Source organism: Trachemys scripta, chromosome 6, assembly GCF_013100865.1.
Source record: "Trachemys scripta elegans isolate TJP31775 chromosome 6, CAS_Tse_1.0, whole genome shotgun sequence".
NCBI lineage: Eukaryota > Metazoa > Chordata > Testudines > Emydidae > Trachemys > Trachemys scripta.
In genome coordinates this window covers 76,562,945-76,588,750 of record NC_048303.1, presented here as the reverse complement: position 1 = coordinate 76,588,750, position 25,806 = coordinate 76,562,945, and the positions used below count along the sequence as shown (strand labels likewise).

General features: G+C 38.5%; 1 protein-coding gene across 1 annotated transcript in view; it reads right to left on the bottom strand.

Annotated features, from left to right (window-relative positions):
- Positions 1-25,806, bottom strand: part of SLC12A2 (solute carrier family 12 member 2) — a 109,522-nt gene that overhangs the window by 6,943 nt on the left and 76,773 nt on the right. The window contains exons 13-24 of the mRNA XM_034774901.1: positions 24,749-24,850; positions 21,152-21,307; positions 17,180-17,279; positions 16,557-16,668; positions 12,720-12,860; positions 12,355-12,461; positions 10,306-10,385; positions 6,226-6,366; positions 5,526-5,573; positions 3,579-3,701; positions 2,819-2,930; positions 679-765 (exon numbers count right to left, since the gene is read on the bottom strand). Coding sequence (XP_034630792.1) covers positions 679-765; positions 2,819-2,930; positions 3,579-3,701; positions 5,526-5,573; positions 6,226-6,366; positions 10,306-10,385; positions 12,355-12,461; positions 12,720-12,860; positions 16,557-16,668; positions 17,180-17,279; positions 21,152-21,307; positions 24,749-24,850 — 1,309 coding nt within the window. The remainder of the gene's footprint in view (positions 1-678; positions 766-2,818; positions 2,931-3,578; positions 3,702-5,525; positions 5,574-6,225; positions 6,367-10,305; positions 10,386-12,354; positions 12,462-12,719; positions 12,861-16,556; positions 16,669-17,179; positions 17,280-21,151; positions 21,308-24,748; positions 24,851-25,806) is intronic.

Sequence of the window (25,806 nt, the reverse complement as noted above, 5' to 3'; positions counted from 1 at the left end):
CAGATTACTCTGCTACAGGAATTTTCAAAGAATATAGATATAGATATATATATCTTTTATATACTGGACAAGATTTCAAGTGGAAGATGATGCTCAATCTTTCGACCTCTTAGGTCTTATAGGACATTCCATCATAAAGTGGCACTAGTAGTATTAGGAATCAACTGCAGTCAGCCAAATTGTTCAAGCTTGAGAAGTAGAAATATTTAATGATTCTTTGGATAAGAAAATTTCAGCAGAGCTTGGATCTTCTCATGCATTCACGGAGCTGATTAACACTGATACACAATTGATTTAAAGATCAGGCTATATAATCATTATTTTGGGTTTAGAGATGTATAGGAGTATGGATAAGATAAGTATACACAAGTTTTATCTTAGTTTCCATCATCTTTCAATTAGGGGAGAATTACTGTAGTTAACTGCTCATTTTGTTAAAATTCGAATCTAGCACTTTTGTAGTCTCTCTCTAATTATGAGATTCTAAACCAATACTGAATTCTTGGCACCAGGAGCTCACCACCTGCACTGTTCTCTGAAAGCTTATGTCTTTGTAACCATCTAGTTTAGTTATCAAAATACATATGTAGAGAATTAAATACTGCTTTTCATGTTACAACAGAAAATTAAGAATGCAACTAGTAAATGATGTGTCTTTCTGGAACATTTTCAACTCACTTTTCCTTCTTTGGCTTTGTATTAATATCTCCAAGTACCATGATGTCTGAGAAGTCTATCCGAAATTTGCTGAGCAGAGTAGCCATCCTAAATTTAAAAAAAATATAGATATATGTTATATAATATATTTTGTCAGTTAACATTTTTATAGGGCTGTTTTTACAGCACAAAGAGACATGGACATTCACTCAAAAAGCAATCTAATTTGGAACTACACAGGTAAGATAAAAACAGTAGAGAGTGAGACAGGGCAAGGGTTTCAACAAAAATCATACAAATACTCTGTTTAGACACTGGCATGTCTAGATGGCTCATTTAAAAGTATGCTTAATACAAGGTATTTAAAGTTTTTAAGAAACTGAACACTTCACTGAAAACCGCCCATAAAAAATTAAGACACCTGAACACAAAAGAAATGTTTAGTTTGTGATCTGTTTATCACTAGAAGTTGGTATTTCCTGCAACAAAAATTAAATGCAGTCTCCGGATGTTTAAGAGTAATTCAAACAAAAATACTGCTTCATCAGAGGATGCAGGAGGAGATTTAGCACAGCTTTATGTACTTAAGCCAACACAACTTTTGGACAATGGAATCATTCTAGTTATGCCAAAGGTTCATATATCATAACTTATTTGTAAACCAGATAGCTCTTTCACAGAACAGAACCAACAGACTTTCCAAACTTTTAATTCCAATCACTAGAAACACAGCATTAATTTTCTTTACGCGTTAGGGTTTTCAGGAAAGAAAAAAAAAAAAAAAAAAAACACTAGGGGAACTTTTAAAAAAATACAAATAAATTGCTCTAAACACAGACACAGACTCTATAGTAATACTCTCTAAGAACTAGTTGCCTTTATATAATCATACCAGGATGTACCTGAGCATCCGGAACTGTCTGGAACATAGTACGCATTGGGGCCATAAAAAAACCTTTGCATGGCACCAAATATTTGGAGCAGAGGTTATAAAAAAAACTGTAGTCTCAACCTCTTCAGGCCTTCTGCTAAACCCAAGAGTCCTATGAGAGTAGAACTCCAAGGAAAAGAAGAAGATGGGAGAGAATTGTGATTATGTAGAGGCTCTTGAGGAGCTGTAGTTACTAGAATAATTTTCTTCTTCTTCTTCTTCCAAGTGGTCTCTTTCTATTCCCACTTGTTAAAGTTTAAGCAAAGACTGGTGAACTGCCCTCCAAAAGTAATCAGAAGATATAAATGCCATATCAAGAGATTAGTGATATGTTAAAGTGTGTACAGAATTTCAGGTAGCAGCCTTGCAGATATCTATGATGAAAACACTGAGATATGCCATCAGTGCCACCGTAATTCCGACAAGAGCGATTTTTAAGACCCTAACGTACCTTTCAGTTTCTTGAATGCCCTCTCATTCTGTTTAAGGATATGTATGGTACAGGTGCAAAATTTACCACTTTTTTTTTTTTTTTAAATAAGCATGTCCCATCCTAAACTAAATAGTCAAACTCTTCTGTAATCACCCTCGACTGTCCTGTATTACCATTTAGGGAAAGGATGAGAAAAAATTGTAAATATCCCAGGGCTCAGTAGACCTGTCTTAACTTAAGGCCCAATTCTGTGGCTTTTCTTACTAAGGTGAGCTAGGGCTGCCAATTTGGGTCCCTGTTTCTTTACCATTATTAGATGAGCTATCTGGCACCTATCAGTTTTGTGTCTAGGTGTTTCCCTAATTTAACAGACTATTCTAACCTTGCAGAAGTGGGGTAGTTAACATATCATCATAATGGTTCTTAGACTTAGGTTTGTGGATGCAAGTGAACATTTATAATCTGTTGTGGTTGGTCGTATTAGTTTCTGCTCCCTTTAAAAACACAGCAAGAAACAAAGTATTTGCCAAATTGGAAAAAAAACAACAGTAGCAAAGGCAAAATTTTCTTTAAGCTTTAGAGATGTAATCATAAAGTAGCTTAAAATGTTTCAAATGCTGTTTGTTATTTTAAACAACATGATCATGTGCTACGTTAATTAGCATTCAGGTACCTCCCAATTCAAGTGCAATAGGAAAAGGTCATTATTAAACAAGAAAAACATTTATCTATTGTGCATGATTACAAAGTTCCATAATACCATAAATGTTTCATTTAAAATTTAAAGGGTAACTTACGCTCTCCTATCATGATCAATTCTGTTTATTTTTCCACCAATAAACACTCTGATCTTACAGTCTTTCCATTTTTTCTTGGTTGTCAGAAGATAAGGAATCAACAATGTCAAACCTGCATTAGACCATAATATTTAGAAATACATTGAGTAGTTAATATGCAATGTCATCTTTCTATATCTTTCTATTTAATAGCATAAATCCACAATTTATATATGGTATGAGGAAGGCTCCATGTTTGTCACAGAGATCACAGATTCCATGACCTCCGTGACTTCTGCAGAGGCCGGTGCACGTGGCCTGGGGGCCGCCTGAACAGCCCGTGGGCCAGACGCACTGGCTGCTGCTGAGGCAGTCTTGTCTCCCCTCCCCCCCCCCCGCCTCCCAGCAGCAGGAGTTCGTGTGTGTGTGGGGCTTAGGGCTGGGGGTGTGGTGGTGCTTACCTTGGGGGGGCTCCCAGGAAGGGCGACAGCAACTCCTCTCCCTCAGCTCCTAGCTCCAGGTGCTGCCACTGCCTGGAGGCACCGCCCCCATAGCTCCCATTGGCCGCAGTTCTCAGCCAATGGGAGCTGCAGTTCTGGGGCTTGGGGCAGAGAGGAGGGAGCACACAGAGCTAGGAGCTGGGGTTGCCGCTGTGTAGGGAGCCAGCCCAAGCCCCACCAACCCTCCTCCCGAGCACAGTCCATGACTTTTACTAAAAATACTCATGACTAAAACATAGGCCACTGCCAAGTGCTTTTATCATCATCACAAATAATCTTACCCCCATCATCAAAAAGCCACCAGACATCAATAGTATTTTTGCCTTGTTTCTTCTGAAACTGAGAACTAGAATCAAGAAGTCTTTGGTCAGCCAAGTTTAAAGGAGCACGTGGGCCTTTCGAGTCTAGCAAATTGAGAAAGAGAGAATTTGTAAAAGTTTTAAGAAAAAAAACTGTTGCTTATCTTCCCAATCTCAAACTCAGCATTGTAGAATTGCTAAGTTTTCCAATATTTGCATTGTTAAAAAAAAATCTAACTTTAAAAATATTTATTTCCAGACTTTATAATTTGCTTAAATGGACTTGTAAAAATGCACACTGAGATAAGTTTAAAAAGAGTTATCAGACTTCACCAGCTGATGAAACTGGCTGTTCTGAAAGATAAAAAACTGAGCAGGAACAACAAGCAGACCTTTGGTGGATAAGCACAGTTTGCAAGACCTTCTCTCTCTCTACACTTATAGCTAATCAATCTGGTCCAAATATCAAAAAACATACTTCTGAGCAACAGTGGGTGTACGGTTGATGCTCCATACATCTCTTATACTGAAGAGAAGACCTGCTGCTCCTGTTTCACCAAAACACATCTGTAGGTTCTTTAATATTGTCAAGTTTTTTTACCAAGACAAAAATCTTAGAAAACTACAACTTCTGAAGTATTATTTTAATTTCTTCCATTTTAAAAAAAAGAAATATATAGTTAAATGCCTTAAGGAAGTTAAGGCTGTAAACAGAGTCCATTTTGATGCTGAATATTTACATAGTATTTTATGTACAGAATAAGATGGTTTTGTAGGTTCCAGGGCTTAGAAAAATTTTACATACATTTAGTGGCTGTAATTAAAAAGGTGGCATTTTTAGTTAGATAATGAAGTTATAGGTATAACTGAGAAAGAAACTAAAATGACTTTCTGAATAAACCTAACAGACACAGAAGTGAAATGGATGGATAAAAAACAAAAACAAAACCCTCCTTCTCAGTCAAATTTAGATGTGGATACAGCAGCCAGCCACTTTATTTGGTATTTAGCTTCTAAGCCAAAAGGTATGAATTTGATTTTACAAAAAAACAAAAATATTCCTGATGTGAATTACAATTGACTGAATTTATACAGAGCTTGAATTAGGTCAGTACACAATGGTACAGCACACTAACACTTCTCCCAAGCCACCATCTTGTGCTCCACAATCTCTGCTTTCATTTAAAAGAGGTAAGTTCTCTAGCGATTATAATTCTGAAGAAATTCTCCTTTCATATTTGAGGTTAACTGATTAAGCAATGTTTGCCTGAATCTGTGGAGAGCCTGGAACAATAACTCTGAAAAGTGTGAATAGCCCCATTCATTTCACTGAAGTATTCACTAAGATGCTCAAATGTGATAAACTAAGTATAACATTGTTAACCATTTCATTGCTTGTGGAAGCATCAAGTGAGCTGCATAGTTTACTGAGTGATGTCTCAGATATTATAATGATGATTTTATTAAAATCTATACAGAAAGGAATGAATTAGAAGTTTGGCACCAGGACTGAGCACCATTTCAGAAAAGTACAACTACTTATTCCTCCCCTCCACCCCAAATAATGGAGCCCAGAGAGGCATGTGAGCCCCTCCAAGGAACCCAGCAGACTTCATGGACACATTCAAACCCCACTGAGGCAGAACCAAGTTCAGGAAACCTCAAAGCATGCACAATCAATCATATTTTGAACATATACACATGTAGTATGCGCACTGTTTCTGCCAACTCATGTGAAGAAAGCTTATTTTGTTGGAGGACTTAGAGTACCACCACCTTTTTCTACAACCACAGTTTGACCCCTGAATTTCCTAATCCAGGATACCACCTCACGATTGATACTCTATACATAAAGAAGTGAGAAAAAAAGAAAATTGAAGGTAGCAGTATGGAAAAAATGGATTGTAACAAAAAGATGGAAATGCCTGCCTTTTTTCAACAGTGGTTGTGTTGGAGTCTTGCCATCTTCTTCCTCCTCTGGAAGATGTTTAAAAAAAAATACAAAATAAAGGTTAATATCCTTTGTGGTGTTAATGAAGATAAAAGTAGTGTACACATTCAGAAAATGAGACATAAAATGAAGCAGTACACCATGAGAAAATAACCACAACATGGATGATGTCCAACATATCCTGCAATAAGGATTAGCTCTTTAAAATGTGTTAATACTTCACATAGCCATAGCGTTGGTCTTCAAAAAAAGACAAGAAAAACATTTCCTCCATATATAAGTGCAAGGTGTCTTGAATCATTTTTTAAATGTTCTCTTAATGTGCATTTAATTAAATGTTCTAGTTTAAGGCCAACGTTTCTTAACCTTGGTGGCCTTAAAGTTAAGCTTGAGTATAAAGATTTGGCCAAATTTTCAACAAGTGCTGCATGCCTACAGTTATCATTACCTCTACAAAAAATAACCCAAGCTTTTTATTTAGGTGCCTAAGATCTTTGAGCCTTACTTTATGCATCAAGGCTTTAAAAATTTTGCTTACACTTTCAAAGTGACTACTCAAGTAATACGCAGACAGCATAAATGCCCGGGAACTCCAAGAGAAAAAAAACAAAAAAAAAACCTATTGTAATTCAACTCTGTAAAAGAATAGTCCAATCTCACAGCTCACTAGAAAGTTACCTTTATGCAGACCAGGAGTTTTTTCACTGGATGGTGGAGAAAAAGCCTTGGATGTATCGGTCTCAGTCTTTTTGCTATAGTCCACATTTACTATAGCATCCTTTGAACTTGGAGATTTCTCTTGAGACGACAGTAATTCTTCTGTGAAGCGATAAATGATTAATATTGATATAATTTCTGATTGCACCATTAAACATACTTTTAGCTTGTAAAAATTATGTTTTATGGATAATTAATGATGTAATAGATTATAAGTTATAGCACTCTGGAGAAAATCAACTGTTTTGTACAACTTAATGAATAGCAGCAACATGCTACATACATAGAAATTCTACCTCTAAAAGTAAGGAATTATTTTAGTTTAATCCCTGATTATACCTTTTCAAATTCTATAGGCGTTGAACTACGTCACTCTGTGGAGACAGAGCTAATTCACCTCTATGGACCTGGAGAAAATAAGGGGTTTGAATCCTCATATTTACATTATGTCAAATTGTTATGAGAAGGGAACTGAAACCTGAGGCCTTTGGTATAAAACAGATCCTAAAAATCTATGATCAATTTCTATCTCAAGCTGAGCATTTTTCCAAAAATATTAAGAGTCACAATACTATATTTCCATAAAGTTGCTTGCTGAAGGTGGCTTGTCCAAAATCTAGTGAGTAAGAACACACCTTCTTTCAGCAGACAAGCTCAGGCAAAGGCCTTTTTTAACAGAATATGACACTAACAGAGGTAGTTAATTATTGATTGATTGTAATAGAAAAAGGCACAGTAATTTTAAAAAACCTAGTCAAAAACTGATTTCTCAGCCAGAAGTTATCAGTTAATTCAGCAATGGCTCTGACCAATTGAGACTGCCTTAAGTTTGAGACCAGTAGTAAAGCTGTCAGGAACATATGATCCCTGCCATGAGGTATTATATTAGTGAGGGGTGGCAGAACTGCCTATTATTAAAACTGCCTCACACTTCCCATTATAGGACATAGTCTTCAGTTGCTTATAACTAAAGCTACGTTTTAGTAACGGGTATTTTTAATAAAAGTCAGACAGGCCACGGACAGTAAACAAAAATTCACTGCCTGTGACCTGTTCATGACCTATACTAAAAATATCAGTGAATAAAAAGGGCGGGGGGGGGGGGAGACTGCCCAGGGACCCACGGGTGATGGAGGAGGGCAGACTGGCTGCTTGGGAGGGCCGCGGGTGGCAACACGCTGCCTAGGACCCCCGCAAGTGCTGGGGGGATTGGCGGGGCTGGCAGGCAGAGGTGTGGCCAAGCAGCTCTGCGTGCCGCTTCTGCCCAGGGCATTGTCCCCGCAGCTCCCATTGGCCGCGGTTCCTGGCACTCTGGGTGGAGGCAGCACGCAGAACTGCCTGGCAATGCCTCCACTTAGCAGCTGAGCGAGGGGGATGTTACTGCTTCCAGGGAGCCCCCAGGTAAGCACCACCCAGAGCCCGCCTCGCCCAGTCCCATGCTCCAACCCCCTCACACACTCAAACTCTGCTGCTGCGTGGGGGGTGCAGTGACCCGAGACAGCCCCAGCAGCGGCCAGTGTGACTAGCGCAGGGGCTACCTGAGCTGCCCCTGAGCCAGGCACACGGCCGCTGCAGAAGTCATGGAATCTGTGACTCTTGTGACAAACCCACAGCCTTCCTTATAACTTTACCAAACTAATTGTTTGGGCTACAGTTTTCGATGTTAATTGTCTGCCTCAGACTGAATTTTTTGGGAAAGTTTTAGCCAAAATGGGTCAGCACTTCAAAAGAATGTGGCTAGGGGAAAAATGGGTTGTTTTGCCCATGTTAATTCTGTCAAGCTTTTATTTGAAAACCTCTAGTGCTCCTCTGCTTTAGAGTGGCCTTGAAGTTTGGCAGTGGGTGGCCTTTTTGTCAGGGATCTGTTTTTGCTGTCCTCTATGAAAATCCACCCAAATTTGGTCAAGTTTTGAAAAATCTGTTTGCACAACGCATACTACTTAGATTATGGCAGCTAAATTCCACGAAGATTTAATCTGCACTGGTCATGCTCCAGCCTAGGGATGAGAAGGATTTTCCCTACAATTGCAGCTCTGAGCTGCTTTAGACTGGAACCCACTAGGTCGTGGGCAAGACTGAGATTGGATGAATCCAGGTGGTGAGAGTGAAGATTCAGAACATAAGAATGACCATACTGGGTCAGACCAAGAGTCCATCTAGCCCAGTATCCGACAGCAGCCAAGGACAGATGCTTCAAAGAAAATGAACAGAATATGGCAATCAAGTGATCCATCCTGTTGTCCAGTCCCAGCATCTGGCAGTCAGAGGCCTAGGGACACCCAGACCCTGGTGTTGCATCCCTGAACATCTTGGCTAATACCCATTGACGGAATTAGCCTCCATGAACTTATCCAATTCTTTTTTGAACCCAGTTATAATTTTGGCCTTCATGACATCCCCTGGCAATGAGTTCCAAACGTTGACTGTGCATTGTGTAAAGTACTTCCTTTAGTTTGTTTTAAACCTGCTGCCTATTAATTTCATTAAGGTGATCCCTGGTTCATGTGTTGTGTGAAGGGGTAAATAATACTTCCTTATTAACTTTCTCCATACCATTCATGATTTTATAGACCTCTATCATATTCCCCTCACCCAGTCATCTCTTTTCCAAGCTGGAAAGTCCCAATCTTTTAATCTGTCCTCATCTAGGAGTAGGACTGGCTAGGCAAGGAGACTGGGGACAATAAGCTGGATGTTTGCAGAGTAGACTGGGAGCCCCGAAGGTGAAAACTTGGACTGGCTAATGAAAGAGACTGGGATGAAAACCTGAGGAGTGGAGACAGGGACTGGCTATTTTAGGAGTAAAGGACTAGACTATTAAACTTGGGGTGGGGAACAGACAGGACAAGGGCAGGTTGGAGGGGATGGGCCAGAAGGGATCACACTCAGGGGGAATGGGCAGAAGCTCTGTGGTCACTAGAGAACACTCCACTACAGAGCTCAGAATGGAACCCAAGAATCCTGAGTCTCACCAGTCTTCTATCAGCAAATATCTGGGAAACCCTATGGCAAAATATTTTATCCCCCCCTCTAATACTGGTCCACACAGAATATGAACCTACTTCTGCTATTAGTCACTCAGTTAGCTCAAGTGGAAGAGGTCTTTGTGGTGGATTTAAAAGGTTCCAATTCTGCTGATGACCCATTTGGTATCAGTATGACATCACATGATAAAAATCTCTTTTTTTTCCCAATTTTCTTTTTTTAATGTTTAAACCTAGGAAATTACACACAGTAAAACTACCTTAAAATAACACAATTAAGGTTACAAAGTCAATATATGCCTGAATTAAAATTGAAACCCCGGGATAATATTAGATGATGTCATTAAAAACTAAGTTAAGTGCTTGATTTTGCCACCTTAATAATGTTCTTTTAATATAATGTTTAATAAAAACAAAAACTAAGTCTATAAACTACTTTCTTTGAATCACCACTAATTTTTTGTATTACAAATGTATTCTCTTTATTGTTCCCTATTTGTCCAATGCAGATGTACCATCTCCAGGCTTTTTATATCACTAGAATGGAAAAAAATTGCCATGAAAGAATCCAAAATGTCTTTGGTCATGCAACTTTTGTTAAATCAAGTTTAATTTTCTAGACTGCAGATACTTTTCTAATATGCAGTATTGATTTTCTGGCCTCATTTGAGTTTGAGCATGTATTAGTAAAACTTAAATTTCCCCAAGGATTTAATTTATGTAGGTGGTTACAAACTGAGAAGAAAATAATGTATGCAGTGCGGTTTCTAAAAGAAGTTACAATACAAAATATAGAACATTTATCATTAAAAGCAACCCATCAGTAACAGAAGTCATACCTACTCCACCTAGTTTTCTTTTGTACAAGGTTCACAGAAGTATTTTTAAGTTGACAAAATATTAGAAATAATTATAAACACTAAATCTCTATACTTCACTTGTAGACGTAACAAATAGTTTATAGAATACTTAACTATTCATTGAACTGATGTCCAGAAAACTGTGTAAAATTTGGCTGTTCTATTTTCTCTTTTCTAGGAGGCAAAATAAAGCATACCTTGTCCCTGAAGGTGAGAAATATCCAAACCTTCCTTTAGGCGGATGACAACTACACCATACTGAATGTCAAAGGCATCACTGTAAAAGGGTAAAAAAGTTGCATTTTTGTCTTGTTCTATTTTTATTTCTCAACAATCCCAATTGAGATTTTTCTCTTGGATTTAAGCTTCATGTACATAAATTGTACTTTACAGAGTTCAAGTCCCAAACTATTAAGCCACTTCAAAAGACTGAATACCATATGCTGAAGTGTAATAGACAGCAACTGTCTCAATTTCACTTCCTTTCTGTATTGCAAACAGTGATCAAATGAAATACTAACAAGCCATTCTATGCTCCATGGGAAAGTTGAAAGAGTGTGTGGGAAATTTAATCCTTTTGAGTAGTACAGGAAAATTCTTTTCACCAGAAGTCCCAAAATATTTTATAAGAGATCCCCTAACTTGACAACTAAAAATTCCAGAGAGGCCTCTGAAAACCATAGGCACTGAAAGAAGTTTCAAAAATATACACAGTAACAATTAATGAATGCAGTGTGTATGGAATTTAATGGCAACTATTTTTACAAATTATAGCATTTATAATAAAGAAGTCAGGCTTCAAGACAAGTTCTAGCTAACTCTGGTTTCCATTATGTGTAACTTACAGGAAAAATTCTCTCCTTAAAAAAAGCAAGGAAATTAAAAGGACAAACTTTGTTAATGAAAAATTAGGCTGCAAGTCTGAACACAAGTCAGGAGACTCCAAATCAAAGTTCCAATAACAGAGGAACCTACCCATATTGGACATTTTGTTTTTATTTGACATTAATACTTAGTATATGAAGTGTCACAGCATCGGAAGACATCCAACCAATAATGGCAAACACTTCTTGAATCTCTGTTGCACAAACACCCTAAATAGAAGGCAAATTCTTCCAGCACAAGTGGATTCACAAGCTCACATGGAAATCACTAGACAATGCGAGTGTCAACAAGACAGACCATATGTATATTTAAGAGATGGGTATCTTCTTTGAGGGATGTCAGAGTTAGCAGAGGAACAGATGTTAGATGAGATTATTATTATTATTAAGTGGACATGTTGCAACCTAAACTCAAAAAAGATCATGAAGATGGAAAAAAGAGCATCACAGACCCAGAGCAGTTCAAAGGCAAAGAAATGTAGATCAGATTCCACCTAGCAACTGTTCCAGTGTTTTACAGGACCAGACTGATGAAAGTCTGTAAGACACATGGTCAAATTAGACGATGGCAGGGGAAATAATGGGCCATCAAAAGAAGGCGGAAAAAAGATGCATGGATTATATCTAGAACATGGGCAGTGACTGACGAAAAGAAAGCTTTGAAGGCAAAAACATAACAGTGCAAGACAGGTAGAAGTCTTTGAGGCTGATGTAAGATACAGAAAAAACTACAAAGAAATAAAAAGAGATGCAAGCAAAATAACAATGCCTGGGTTCAGGAGCAGGCTGCAGAGGCAGCAGCACAGAAGGGAGAGTACAAGCAGCTCTACACAATAGTGAAAGACTTCCCAGGAAAAAACAGACAGTCAGAGGTCTCTCCAGGGACAGATGCTGAAAATGCATGACAAAAAGGGTAGAGGCTGGAAAGAAGATTTCCATTGTATATTAAACTGTTCACAATCAATGATCACACACAGGTTCAAGAGGAATGCTAACACTAAGTTAGAAATAGCAGAGGGATCAACAACATCTGCTGAAATTAAAGCCACCAGAGGCCTCAGATCGGGGGAAGCTCCTGGGGTTGACAAAAGTAATAGTTGACCATCAATAATACCTATCCACACTGAAAAACAGCACTAGATATACACATTTTTGTACGTTTACTGAGGAGATTTCAATATTAATTATTTGAAAATTATATATGTTTGGGAATACTTGGAAACAGTTCATCTCTATTTCAAAGTATTCATCTAAAAACTGATTACACTCTTCTAGAGGTACAAGTAGTTCTTCAGGTTATATATTCTTGTTTACTGTATTTGGTAAAAACAGTTCGTTCTAAGTTCTGCATTTTGTACTCACTGAAATAAATTGATATAGGTTTCCACATCCCTCATGTCAGCTTGTTTCCAATCTTTCTTAAATCCAACAACAAGAGTGTTTGGTCTCATTCGACCCAGACCAGCAGCCTAAGAACAAAGCCAATCAAGCATTTTTAAAATACTAAAAGCTATTATATTAACTGCAGGTAAAATAAGAAAATGTTCTTACTTGCAGTAAACACATTTTTTAATAAAAGCTTTTTAGCAGCAGAGTGAAAATATTGCATAATTACAATTCATTTCAATATGCATGCTTGAAAGGGTAAAATATAAAATGCAAAAATGTTTGTACTTTTCTGACGCCAATCACCCATTAGCTCAAATAAAATTGCAAGAGAAGTGTACCTGCATCAAGTACTGTCCCCCATCTCTCAAATCCTCTGCATGTACTGGTGCATAAAAGGCCTTCATTTTGTTTTTAATAAGCCACCGCTGATATCTGGCCAAGTCGGTTGACAATTCTTTCATGGCTTGTCTGCGAGGGCCCTTTAAAAAATGTACTACTATTAGTCCAAAGTGCATTTTAGAATAATCACTTACAGGTTATTTCCTGAAAAATAGATTTCCTTTGTACTGTTGCATGAGTGCATTGATAATTAACCCAAAATAAAATCTAATACACTTCAAGTTCAAAAGATATTTTTGTCACTTCAAAACAAGAGACCTATCAACACAAAGTAAAATTGACTCAGGGCAACAATAGGTCTCCCTTTCTTAGATACGCCTCTACCCCGATATAATGCAACCTGATGTAACACGAATTCGGATATAACGCGGTAAAGCAGTGCTCCGGTGGATCAAAGCAAGTTCGATATAACACGATTTCACCTATAACGCGGTAAGATATTTTGGCTCCTGAGGACAGCGTTATATCGGGGTAGAGGTGTACGTGCTTCCTGTTCTTTACTGGAACAAGAATTCTCAAGCTCCAATTGCTTCACCAGCAGGCTTGAACTCTTCCATAAAAACAACACAGGTATTTTTGTTTTGTTTTTTTGTAGCAAAAAAAAAAAAAAAAAAAAAAAAATATATAGATATGGGCATAGCTATAGGCTAAGTACACATCAGGTTTTGTGTGGCTGCTTGTGTCCCAGCAAGTTTAACTGAAATTGGTGATCTGCTTTATTTTCCATATAAAGCTGCTAATCTTCTCCCCTATGGCAACCACTACCTTAAATAAACCCAGATCTCAGCCACTTCTGATGGGGTCCTGTGACATGCAGCTGTTTCCTGCCAGATTCAATATACATGAAATAGTTCACAACAGAATTTGGGTAGTCAATCCTGGAGCACCTCAGATTACAACAGCAAGGTGATTGGATCAACCCCTCTTACTATTACACCTCTACCTCGATATAACGCTGTCTTCGGGAGCCAAAAAAATCTTACCACATTATAGGTGAAACTGCGTTATATCGAACATGCTTTGATCCACCGGAGTGCACAGTCCCGCCCCCCCGGAGCACTGCTTTACCACATTATATCTGAATTCATGTTATATCGGGTCACGTTACATCGGGGTAGAGGTGTACCTACAATTTAACACATACTCCTTCCAACCTATGAATCCTCCCTTAACATCTACAACTAGCTGGACCCTTTGCCAGTCTTTTGTAGTTGAGTTAATTTGACTCAATTACCATAACTCCTTCAAAACCCACTGTACTTCCATCCTGCTAACAGACCCTCTTAATTCTCCAGTTTTTAAAATCACTGCCCTTATCAGAATAATAAAGTGTTCTGTTTAAAAAACAGCACTGTAGAAGAACTTTGAGCTTAAAGATTTTGACTCCAGTGATCTGAAAGGAGCACCAACCCAAATTGTGGGTATCTTTAGCTTTGTAGAAAAGCTTCAAATACAAAACAAAATTTAAAAATAAAGATCTGAAGAAAACAGTCTAAACTTGGTAATTTACACTGGTATTTTTACAGAAACTCAAGAGAGTTAGGTGCCCAACTCCTATTAAATTTCAATAGGATTTGGGTGCTTAAGTCCCTTTGGCTTCTTTGAAAATTTCAGTATTAAAGAACTAGATCTGAATATACAGTCAAAACAAAATCATAAGTGATTTTAACTACTATCAAAACTGATTTATTAGGGGATAACTTCTATGGGATTAGGAATGTGACTGGTTTGTGTACAGCACCTCACAAAACCAATCCCAACTAGTTCCTCTATGCATGACTGAAAGAAAAGTGTTAAAGCTATATTAAAGACCAAACTTTGATCTCTGTACCACATCAACAGCTGCATGTCTCTGAGACAATGGAGATCACAAAGTTTAGGATGAATGTGTGAGAGCAAGGGACCAAGTGTTCTCAGTCAAGAGGATCCAGCTATTGGGGGGGGGGGAGATTTCCCCCCTCCCTGTGGCCAGGCCAGCGTGGAGCCCAGCCAGGGACCCGAGACAGACCCTCCACCTGCCCATGGTGCAGTGGGGGAGGAGAAGGGGGCTGAGAGCAGCACCCAGCCGTGACACTGTCCTCCAGGATCCCTACCCAGCTGAGGGCAGGTGGAGGGTCCGCGACCCCACGCTGGTTCCCCACAGCTGCCCACACAGCTGTCCCCAACCACGCTTCTGCCTTAAGTTTTCATGTTATACTAAACAAGTAAAAGCAAACTGGACAACATTGAAAGCAAATATCAAACTTATTTAGCCAAGCATGCTGTATCCCCCAGGATTAATAAATATCAGATTATGTGTTTTATACATCAATTGGAACACTGTTTATCTTTAAGCAAATCAAGATCTAGCACCTTCTTTGTCCTTAAGGTAAGATCTGAAGTGAAGTTGGTCCAGATATACTTGATTTATCAAAAACACAACAACACCATCTCCATTGGTATATCGATCACTGTGGAACAGATCATGTAGCAGTAGACGCCACCCTATGCTTAGCGGTGTAGTTTGCTTGCCATTAGGAGCCTGATTTTCAAACACCCTCTTAATTTTGCCAAAAGAAACCTATCTGAACCTTTCACGCTGCATCTCAACTGAACAGAGTTTTCTGAGAAGTTTGGATTAAAACATTTTTTAAAATCAGAAAGCAATTTTATCATTGTGGTGTTTTCAAAAATTTACCTGAAATTCACTTGTGAAAAATTTTGTATCTTCAAAATGGCTTGGCCTAAAAAACCCTCACATTTATTTTGTTGTCCTTTCTGAAAAGTGCCTTTTACTACTGTTTTTTAATGAGGTAGTAGATTACAGGAGAAATTACAATTTTCTATAACAACAACAAAAAAAAACTTCTTGCATTCCCACACAGTAAGGTAAGAAGGGAAAAGCCTCATGAAGGCAGCCAATGGAATGCTGCAAGAGGGGCTGTGAAGGGCAGCAGAGTAAGTGCTTGCCCAGGCTACTCATGCCACAGGGTCAAAGCAAAGAAGAATTAAAAACTCTCAGGCTATTAGTTGAGAAAGGCACTGGACTAAGAGCTTTGCTAGACGCACTTGGAACAGAGAACTTGTAGTCAAAATGACTAGCAAGGCATGGAGGAGGTGCAGGAAATTGGAGGAGACATGGACAGGGCAGAGAAACTCAGAGATTGTAATCCACATTCACCATTAAACATTTGGACATTTTCTACCTTTACAACTTCCCAGATATAAAAACTAAGTTCTTAATGTGTACAGCATGGATAAAATCCTCCATCACAGGCTTCTCTCCTATCCCAAAGTATAAAAAAAAAAAAAAAAAAAACTTTCCTTCTACCTCCAGACTTGCTACAGCCTGCAAGAGAAGAGGCTCACTTTGATGGAGTACTAAATGTTTCAGAGCAAGGGCCTCCCTTCCTGCAGATGTTAAATTTTGATTGGATTGATGTACATAATGCTCATTTAAAAAAATCCAAAACACATTATTGTTAGAGCATCTTGTGTCCAACACTGTTCATTCCATAAAGTTACAAAATTATTCAGGGGAGGAAAAAAAAAAAAATCTAACAGTGATGTACATATTAACATTTTGAAGTTATCTACTATGCTAGCATGTCTAAGGCTAGCACAAAATTACAATATACTTTGTGCTATTATGAAAGATAAATCACATGAGAGGTTATCAATAAATCTCAGCTTCCAGAGAAGTGGGAAATTTGACACTTTACATTTGATAATAATAAAGCAGTTATGGAAAGAAGCCAAGTTAGCTTACTTTTTTTAAATGCTGAAAAAATACTTACCATGTGTATATGACCACAGATCATCAAACCCACATTTTTTGTGAAAGCATGGACAAGATGAACCAAAGCAGGACGTGAGTTTGGAGCACCTGTCATAACAAGGCATTGAGGCCTAGAGTTTTACATTTAAGAAAAGAAAAATTAGAATTTACTTATTTCCTTTGTATTGATAAAAACAACTTTTAAGTAATTTGCAAGTGACTTAGAATTGTGAAGATAAATATCTCCTAATCTAACCACCCTGAAATCACAGAGTATTTTCTCATGATATGCTCCCTTCACATATGGGCCGATTTCCAAGGAATTAGCAAGAATTCTGCATTGCATGGCTGCAAATCCTCCAAGATTGTGTTGCTGTTGCAGTCTCTGTCAAGAATGGACATGCTGCCAGAGGCAGGGGTAAAGGGAAACTGAAATACAGCCTTGTGATGGGTGTTCCTGTTCCAAGATCCAAGCATATGTGAGAATATCCATATATTTAAGAGATTTAAAGCCAGACAGTTTCATATAAAGAGTGGTGGATATTGGAAGCATCAAAACCCTGCTTTGCTGAGTGCACAGTTTCGTGAAAAGAGATTTTTCTAACCCCTACACTATGCCTCCAGCATGAGCATATCTGTTACCTGAAGTTTTTTACATGGTCTTCCACGCCTGCAAGACGAACAGTATGCTGCAATGCACTTAGGTAAGTCAAGGCTTGTGTAGAGGATCCCCAGTTCACATCTGTGGGAAGATTTGTTTAAAAAAAATTAATATTATGCCACAAGTTGTTTTGACTAATATAACCATTTTCTCAAACTAGAAATTCAGTGTCTAATTGTTTAGTTCCAACATCAACTGAAAATTAGGTAAATTCAGTGGGTATATTCCCACTGAAAGTAGGCTAAAGTAAACCCAACTTGTGTTTAAGTTAGGGGAAAAACCAGTTAAACTCTACTGTAGAGAGGATAATAATTCTGTAATCAAATCAAGTTTTCTAGATAACTAGATGTTTCATATTATACAGTCAAATTTAGAAGTTACTTAAACTGATCTATTTCAAAGAATTCTACGGTGTTTGACAAAAGCTATGAAATCTTTGTACAAATAGGTTTTGTAGCAATGCTATTCTACAGCAAAGGAAAATTTAGCAAGGTAAGCATTAGTTTTAAATCAACAGGCAAACTAAATCATGATGGAAAAAACTGGGTCAAGAAACTATCCTTTTAGACTATCACTGTATAAGAGAAATTGAATGCCTACAATATAATGCGTTTACTAAAATTAAATAGCTATAGGAGTCTGGTCTCCCATGTTCTCACGCAAGCAGTCCAATTTTTATAACTAAAATAATAACCAAGTAGAATTTCAATTCTCACAAGCAAGTAAGGCCTACTACATTTAGAGAATTTCAATTACAGGAAATTTTCTCAAGTTTAAATTATAGGCAGGGCAAGTCATCCCACATCTTAAGGTTGCCTGACACAGGCGCCAACTTTCCCTGGCCCCGGTGGGTGCTCGCGCCCCCCCTGCCCCGCCCCCATTCTGACCCCTTCCCAAAAGTCCCCGCCCCAGTTCTGCCCCCTTCCTGCCCCTATTGGACCCCTTCCCCAAATCCCCACCAATTTTTCCCCGTGGGTGCTCCAGCCCCAGAGCACCTACAGAGTTGGCTCCTATGTTGCCTGACACGCCTCATTATAAGTAGGGTCCTACCAAATTCATGGCCATGAAAAACGTGTCATGGACTGTGAAATCTTGTCTCCTCCGTGAAATCTGGTCTTTTATGTACTTTTACCCTATACTATACAGATTTCATTGGGGAGACCAGTGTTTCTCAAACTGGGGGTCCTGACCCAAAAGGGGCTCTTGGGGGAGGTCAGAAAGTTATTGTAGGAGGGTCACAGTATTGACACCCTAACTTCTGTGCTGCCTTCTGAGTTGGGTGGCCAGAGAGTGGCAGCTGCTGACCAGGCACCCAGCTCTAAAGGCAGCGTCCTGCCAGCAGCAGCTCAGAAACATGGGTGGCAATGCTATACCATGCCACCCTTACTTCTGCGTTGTTGCTGGCGGCGGCTCTGCCTTCAGAGCTGGGCTACTAGCCAGCAGCCGCCATTTTCTGGCCGCCCAACTCTGAATGCAGGTCTGCCACCAGCAACAGCGCAGAAGTAAGGGTGGCAATACCGCAACCTTCCTACAATAACCTTGCAACCTCCCCACAACCCCTTTTTGGGTCAGGACCCCTACAGTTACAACTCCCTGAAATTTCAGGTTTAAATATCTGAAATCATGAAATTTATGATTTTTAATATCTTATGACTATGAAATTGACCAAATGGACCGTGGATTTGCTAGGGCCCTAATTATAAGATCTTCTTTTCAGTTGCTTATACCTTGGCCAAACTTTAACCATTTGGGCTGAAATTTTATATGCCAGAAGTATGTCTCAGGCCAATTTTTTTGGAAAATTATAGTCAAAATAGTTTAGCTTCAGAATGAGACTACGGAAAAATATGTTTTCCACATGTTAAAAAATTCTGCCTATCTTTTCTATGAAAAGTTCTAGTGTCCACATGCTTTGGAGCAGGGGCTTGGAATTTGGCAGGAGGTGGCTTTTTTGTCAGGAACATGCTTTTTGCTGTCCTCACGAAAATCTGCTCAAAATCTGACCACGTTATAAGCCTTTGGGGAAAAATGTACAGTTTGTACATGCTCAGTAGAGACTTTTTTTTAAAAAGATTTTAGCAGCTAAAATCTCAAAGATCACATTCTCACTGAGGATACTCAAGCCTCTAAAATTAGTATCTGAAGCACTCTGATACTCTAGCGATGAGCACAACAGTAAAGCCCATAAGGAAATAAATAATTCCGTTTCCAGAAAAGGGTTTGATTAGTGTGTACTTCAGCTTGCATGCCAGTCTATTTCACATTTAGCAACAGAGCAATATATTATTTTTCTTCAGATGACAGTCAGTGAAGATCAGCAGCTAACTTTAAGCCAAGTTACTGGCTTGTAGCTAAAACGGTCTTCTGACCAGAAAAGCCAAACCAACAAAACTTTTAAAAAGTGATGCAAGTTTTTTGAGTAGACTTCCACAACTCTTTCCAGGTCTCACAAATAATAATAGGACATAAACACAATAGCACAACTGTATTGGGTGCATATGCTTTTACTACTTAGATTTTCAACTTAAACACAATACTTTACACTTTTTGGTATTACTATTCATAGTTTCTATTTTCTCTACGTGATCCCTTTAAGAGGAAACACGATAGCTCAGTCTGGAGCCTGGTTCTGCCAAATCAAGCAAATGCTTTTTACTTATGTGCTAATTGTTTAGATCAATATGCTAATTGGCAGATTTTTCTTTTAAGCTTTCATTAAATTCTTTGTACTTTCTGTATCTTATTCTGAGCTCTTCATTTTACATAGCTCAACACTTCCAATACACTTTTGATTTTCGAAGTGAGACAAAATTATTTCTCATACTTGTTCCCATACTTAGTGTTCATAAAAGCTGTTTTGAATGGGGAAACTGAACTTTTATCATTCAAGAACTTCACTTACCTTCAAGCCCAATACTTCAGGATTTCCTTATTTCTAATTTTAACAAAACCCTTTAGCCCAGCTCTGTTCCATCTCATTCTTGTTGCAAAAACAGCTTCAACCCTTCTTGGCTTAAAATGTTTTTGCTATCTTACTGTGATGTGTCTGGTCATCCATAGCTATAGGTATGGTTTACCAAGACACCATCCCTAATCCTGTACCATTCCAGGTTGGAACAACAGTAGAGGATCCTCTCTCAAAAAGGCACATTACATTTCCATTACCTCTCTGCAGAAACAAGCCTACATGGTCCCTTGGGCCAAATATTGCTCATAACTAAGGCTGCGTGTCTGTCACGGAGGTCACGGATTCCGTGACTTTTTGTGACTTCTGCAGCAGCCGGTGCTGGCTCAGGGGCTGCCCAGCCCCTGAGTGTGGATGGGGATGTGTGTGGGAGGAGGGTTGGGGTGCAGGACTCCCACCAGCATGTCCCTATATCTCCTAGCTGGAGGGGCCAGAGGACTCCACGCACTGCCTATGCCCACCGATGCCGCCCCCAAAGCTCCCATTGGCTACGGTTCCCGGCCAATGGGAGCTGCGGAGCCAGCGCTTGTGGTGGGAGCAGCGCGCAAAACTGAGCAGTTACCCTGCGAGCCCCACCCTGCCCCACCCCGAGCCAGCGGGGGTCCTGGCCCATCCCCCCAGAGTACTCCCGGCCCAAGTTTTAGTTAGGGGTATATAGTAAAGGTCACGCCTATCCATGACTTTTACTAAAAATGCCCATGGCTAAAATGTAGCCTTACTCATAACTCCTCCCAAATGCACCTGCAATGCACACACTACTTCCTCTCAATTTCTCTTTTACAGATTGAGTACATTACCTTTTGAATGTATATAGTTAATGTATGTGAGATGCTTTTCTCTTATTTTGAAAATAGAGTTTTCTGTAACTAACCATGCAAATAAAACTGTAAATTTAAAATACAAAAACACAACATTTAACAAAATTAAGTAATCAGATTCTCAAATTTGCCCAGATTTTTTTTTTTTTAATTGAAAAACACATACCTACCTGGTTTCTTGTAAGTGACATAAATAAAGAGTCCAAGGACTATGACACATGTTAGCAATGCTGCCCACCAATTAATGATGAACATCACTATGCAGCAGAGAATCGCTCCAATAAGAGAAATCCACATATTATAGTACTTAAAAGCAGGACGCCAACCTAATCAAAGCACAAATAGGAAAAGTTAAAGAATTTGAGAGAGAGAGAGAGAGAGAGAGAGAGAAAGAAAATATATTAAAAATTCTGGCACATATTTATCCTTCAAGCTCATCCAACAACTTCTTGCAATATTTCAAAGAAAACTGCATCTATGTTATTAAGGACAGGAGCAGAAATGTTTATATGGCAAGAAGTATAGGTCACTTTTTAAAAAGCGGAGTTTGACATTATTTCTGTGCTAGATATTCCCAGCAGCCTGGTGAGTGGGAGTATTTGGCATAGAGGTCTATACATTACTCAGATTTGATTTTTTCTTTGCAGTATACCTTTAGAAGATGGTACAGCATGAATCACAATGCAAATGACTTCATGCTATGTTAGTGGGTGCTATCCTTTTAGTTCTGCATTATCACTCCAGTTAAGCTAACTAGTACTACTAGCTAACTACTTTTAATGTTTTTGTTTATTTGGATAAGAGCAACTCCTGAGCATTCAAAGAAAAAGGACAAATATCAGGTGTAGAGTATTGCCGGACACATTCAGGAAGAAAGTGTAACTGTCAAAGAGAAGTACTGAGGTTGCCAGAGTTTGACGCCATGAGTTGCTGAAGGGCTGTTCAGAAAGAGGTATAAGGATCATCTATTCTGATAAAGACAGCGGTGACTAAGAGTGTATTTAGGCTTGGAAGCATTAGATTTTATATCGGTAACTGTCAGTAAACATCACTGTACACACACAAACCGACAAAAATATTTCCACTGATAATCAAAATGTACAGATTAAAAAACACTGCTTCAGAATTTAGAGTTTGATTTAAGGATATTCACTTCCTGTGTATTACGACATGATGTTGACCATTTTTGTTTTAATGGTTACAAAGCTTTACCTTTTTGAATCTGTGTCTACTGTCATTAATTGATTGTCTGACCTTACCCCGAGTTTCCTGCAACTGAAATCTGAATTGATAAAAATCGAAAAATGCTCACGATTTTGCACAATTGAAAAATTAAATATGAAAAATTGCTTAAAACACTGTTTTTATCCATATGAATTATGAAAACAAACATCAAATTCTGACAAGAATATTAGTCTTAATATGGCTAAGCTGCAAATACTGCATCATGATTTGTGATCTACACATATGCTTCCAGAAGTGAATATACCCATACAGCTCAACATACAGAAAATTTAAAATATGCCTGCTTATTTACATATACAATTGAGCAGGCTTAATTGTAAATAGAAATAGGATTTACATATCTATGTGGGCTTTCAACATATTAATTTTATTGCTTGCGTGTATAAGCAATAGAATAAAATAAATATGTGCGCAAGGTTGCGTAAACACAAATCGAAGGCAACTTAATGCACCTTTATAAGTTTGGCCCCAGAGTGAAGATGACTTTTTTTAAAAAGGGCTCCAACCTAAACTTCAAAACAGCTTCAAAAACAGACTCCAACAAGAGACTGCTGAGCTGGAATTGATATGCAAACTAGATACAATCAACTTAGGCTTGAATAAGGACTGGGAATGGCTGAGGCATTACAAACATTGAATCTATCTCCCCTTGTAAGTATTCTCACACTTCTTATCAAACTGTCTGTACTGGGCTATCTTGATTATCACTTCAAAATTTTTTTCTCTTACTTAATTGGCCTCTCGAAGTTAGCAAGACAATTCCCACCTGTTCATGCTCGCTGTATGTGTGTATATATATCCTCAATATATGTTCCATTCTATGCATCCGAAGAAGTGGGCTTTAGCCCACAAAAGCTTATGCTCTAATAAATTTGTTAGTCTCTAAGGTGCCACAAGTACTCCTGTTCTTTTAACCTAAACTCAGTAGGCTAAAAACTGGAAAAAGAAAATCCTATTTATGTTGAATGCAATTCTTTTATAGGCATAACAATACTTTTGTTACAGATAAAATAAAAACTGAAGCATAATAACTTTGCTGCCCCATTTCTTGCAATTCGGATCATCAACTTTTAAGCCCTGGGGCAAAGGAAACAAATAACACCATAAGGAATTCTTTTCCTGAGGGGCAAGTAGTAGTCTCTACAAAGAGCTCCTCTTTTCATCAGGATTGCTAAAGTAAAAACTGAACAATAAAACTCCCTTCTCACCAGCGTCATCACACAATCCCAATGACACCCAGTGTCAATGGGAGGGAAATAAAAAGGACAGCGAGTCCTGGTCCAATATTCTGTTAGGAGAAAGTATCACTCCCTCCTAGGAGCACCTCTCTCATTGAGGGCTTTAGTTTTCTTATGGCTTCCTTGTTCACAAGGCATAGCTCTTGGCTCCATTCATCACCTGCTTAATGAGCCAGCATTTCAGACTCTCTCTCTCTCTCTCTCTCTCCCCCATCTCCTCCCCTTCCCCCCATAACAAGCAGATGTGACCCTTAAGGCAGTTCCCTTAGAGACTGAGTCCTAGTCTCTTTACCTAGTGAAGTTTTACTCCTTTGTAGTTCAGGCTAGGATGAGGCATACACACCTCATTAGCTGGGCACTCTCAGAGGTCAATGAGAGATGATGGGTATTCAGAATTGACTGTGTACACAGAGCCGTCAATTGTTGTGATTCAATATGTATCAGTGTCTACGTGGCTGGGACTTTGTGCGATGACAGCAACAACAGTACTGCTGGAATTCTGAGGTATACAACGCCAGAAGCAAATGGACAAGTCTTGGCCTTGTGCCAGTATTTGAACAGGAAGGTGATATCTGTTCTACATGAGCAATAGAGAACACACAGACAGATGGTCAGTCCTGGCATCATGCAAAGCAGCATGGGATAGCAGCAGGTAGTCTGCCAAGCTAATGAGAATGAGTGATGTGAGCACGTGAACATTAGTCACACTAACTCAATATGCAGTGAACTTAACACATTTTCAAAGTGGATTATAGAATACATATTAAGTGGCCAATTAGTATGCCGTAAACTTTTGCATCATGTGGACATAGATCATTCGAGTGTGTACTCACTAATGTTAGTGTGGACTAAATCCTCCACGTAAAGAAGCCCTTATGCTCCTAACTTAAAGCACCCATTTTTTGAAAATCCTGGCCTTAGTCCTTAAATCCTGCAGAGCTTTCAAAACAAACTGAGAAACAAAAATCAAAGCTCTAGTCACATTTTACATACTACACCCACACACGTGGTTTAGAATTAGTTGCTGGAAGGCATATTAGGAGGAAAAGATATCTTACTCAGGTTCCCAAGTTGTGACAGATACAACCACAAGTCTCCTACAGTTACCAAAGAGGCTGCTTTAGTGTCAGCCTTAGGTAGGGGTTTGATTCGGCTAGTCTAGTAATTTTTCTAAGATTGTTTTAATAAATTCTTCAATTAGTAAATCAATAACTTCTGTGCAGAAATACTTTGTTTCTAGGGTAGCTTTAAAATGTGTTAAACCCCCAAATATGAAGTTCCTACCTGGAGATTTTGCAAGTGAGGCATGGAATACAGAGAAATTAATTAAGGCATATGAAGCCAAGAAGAAGTTGGAGATTATTGGAGCAATGACATTCAATTCAGCTGTAAAAACACAAAGAAAAACAAATAGTTATTAAGCTTGTTGTCAAACTGCTTTAAAAATCCAAGGGCCAAAAGTTTGCTACAAGGGCCTCCTTCTCTCTAGTGGAAACAATAAATTTGTAACACATTTTATTTTATTCAGATGGTCTATATAATGGTCTAATACCATAAACAGCTCTAAACAATTTCTCTAATCATTTCAGCTACTATGGGAAAAACAAACACATAAAACTAAAATCTGCTTCAGAAACAGCCTATTCTGCCACCAAAATCCTGTCACCCTTTTGTCTCCAGCCAAACTCACTTTAAAATACTTTTTAAGGAGATTTGTAGAAAATCTGTTTTCTCAGTTCAAGAGTCCAAATATTAATATGTTCAATTATATCTTGATAAAGTCTAGTCTAGTTTAATCAGTAATCTTTACCTTTCTCTTCCTCAGACACAGTCAAAGAGTGCCTCCCACTCAAAGAAATAAGTTTAGTCTCCATTTTGTTTTCTCACAGAATCATCATAAACTTTGAATTTAAATGTTTCAAAGCTTTCAATGCGAGTTACAATTCTTTGTGATCAATTAATGTGCAGCAGACATTTGTTCAAAATATTCCCTATTTAACTTGCAGGCACTCAAGGAATACCAAAGTTGTTTGAAATAAGATATGTTTGCTATCTGACTACACTGTTTGCTAATTCAGGTTATTTACATTTTTTTCCAGAATTACACAGTTAGCCCATGAATATTAAGTTTTCATTAGTCTGCAATAGTGTTGGAATGTGAGAGGGAGACATTGCGGTTTAAATAGAGGTCTGTGGGAGCTATAACAGGTGAAATCATATACCTGTGGGCAAATGGAGAAGCACATTTGCCTGACTCCCACCTTAACAAAAGACTGAAGCAAGGCTACCATTATTGCTGATGTGACCCTTTAATGGTGGGTGTGCACGCGTGTGTGTGTGCG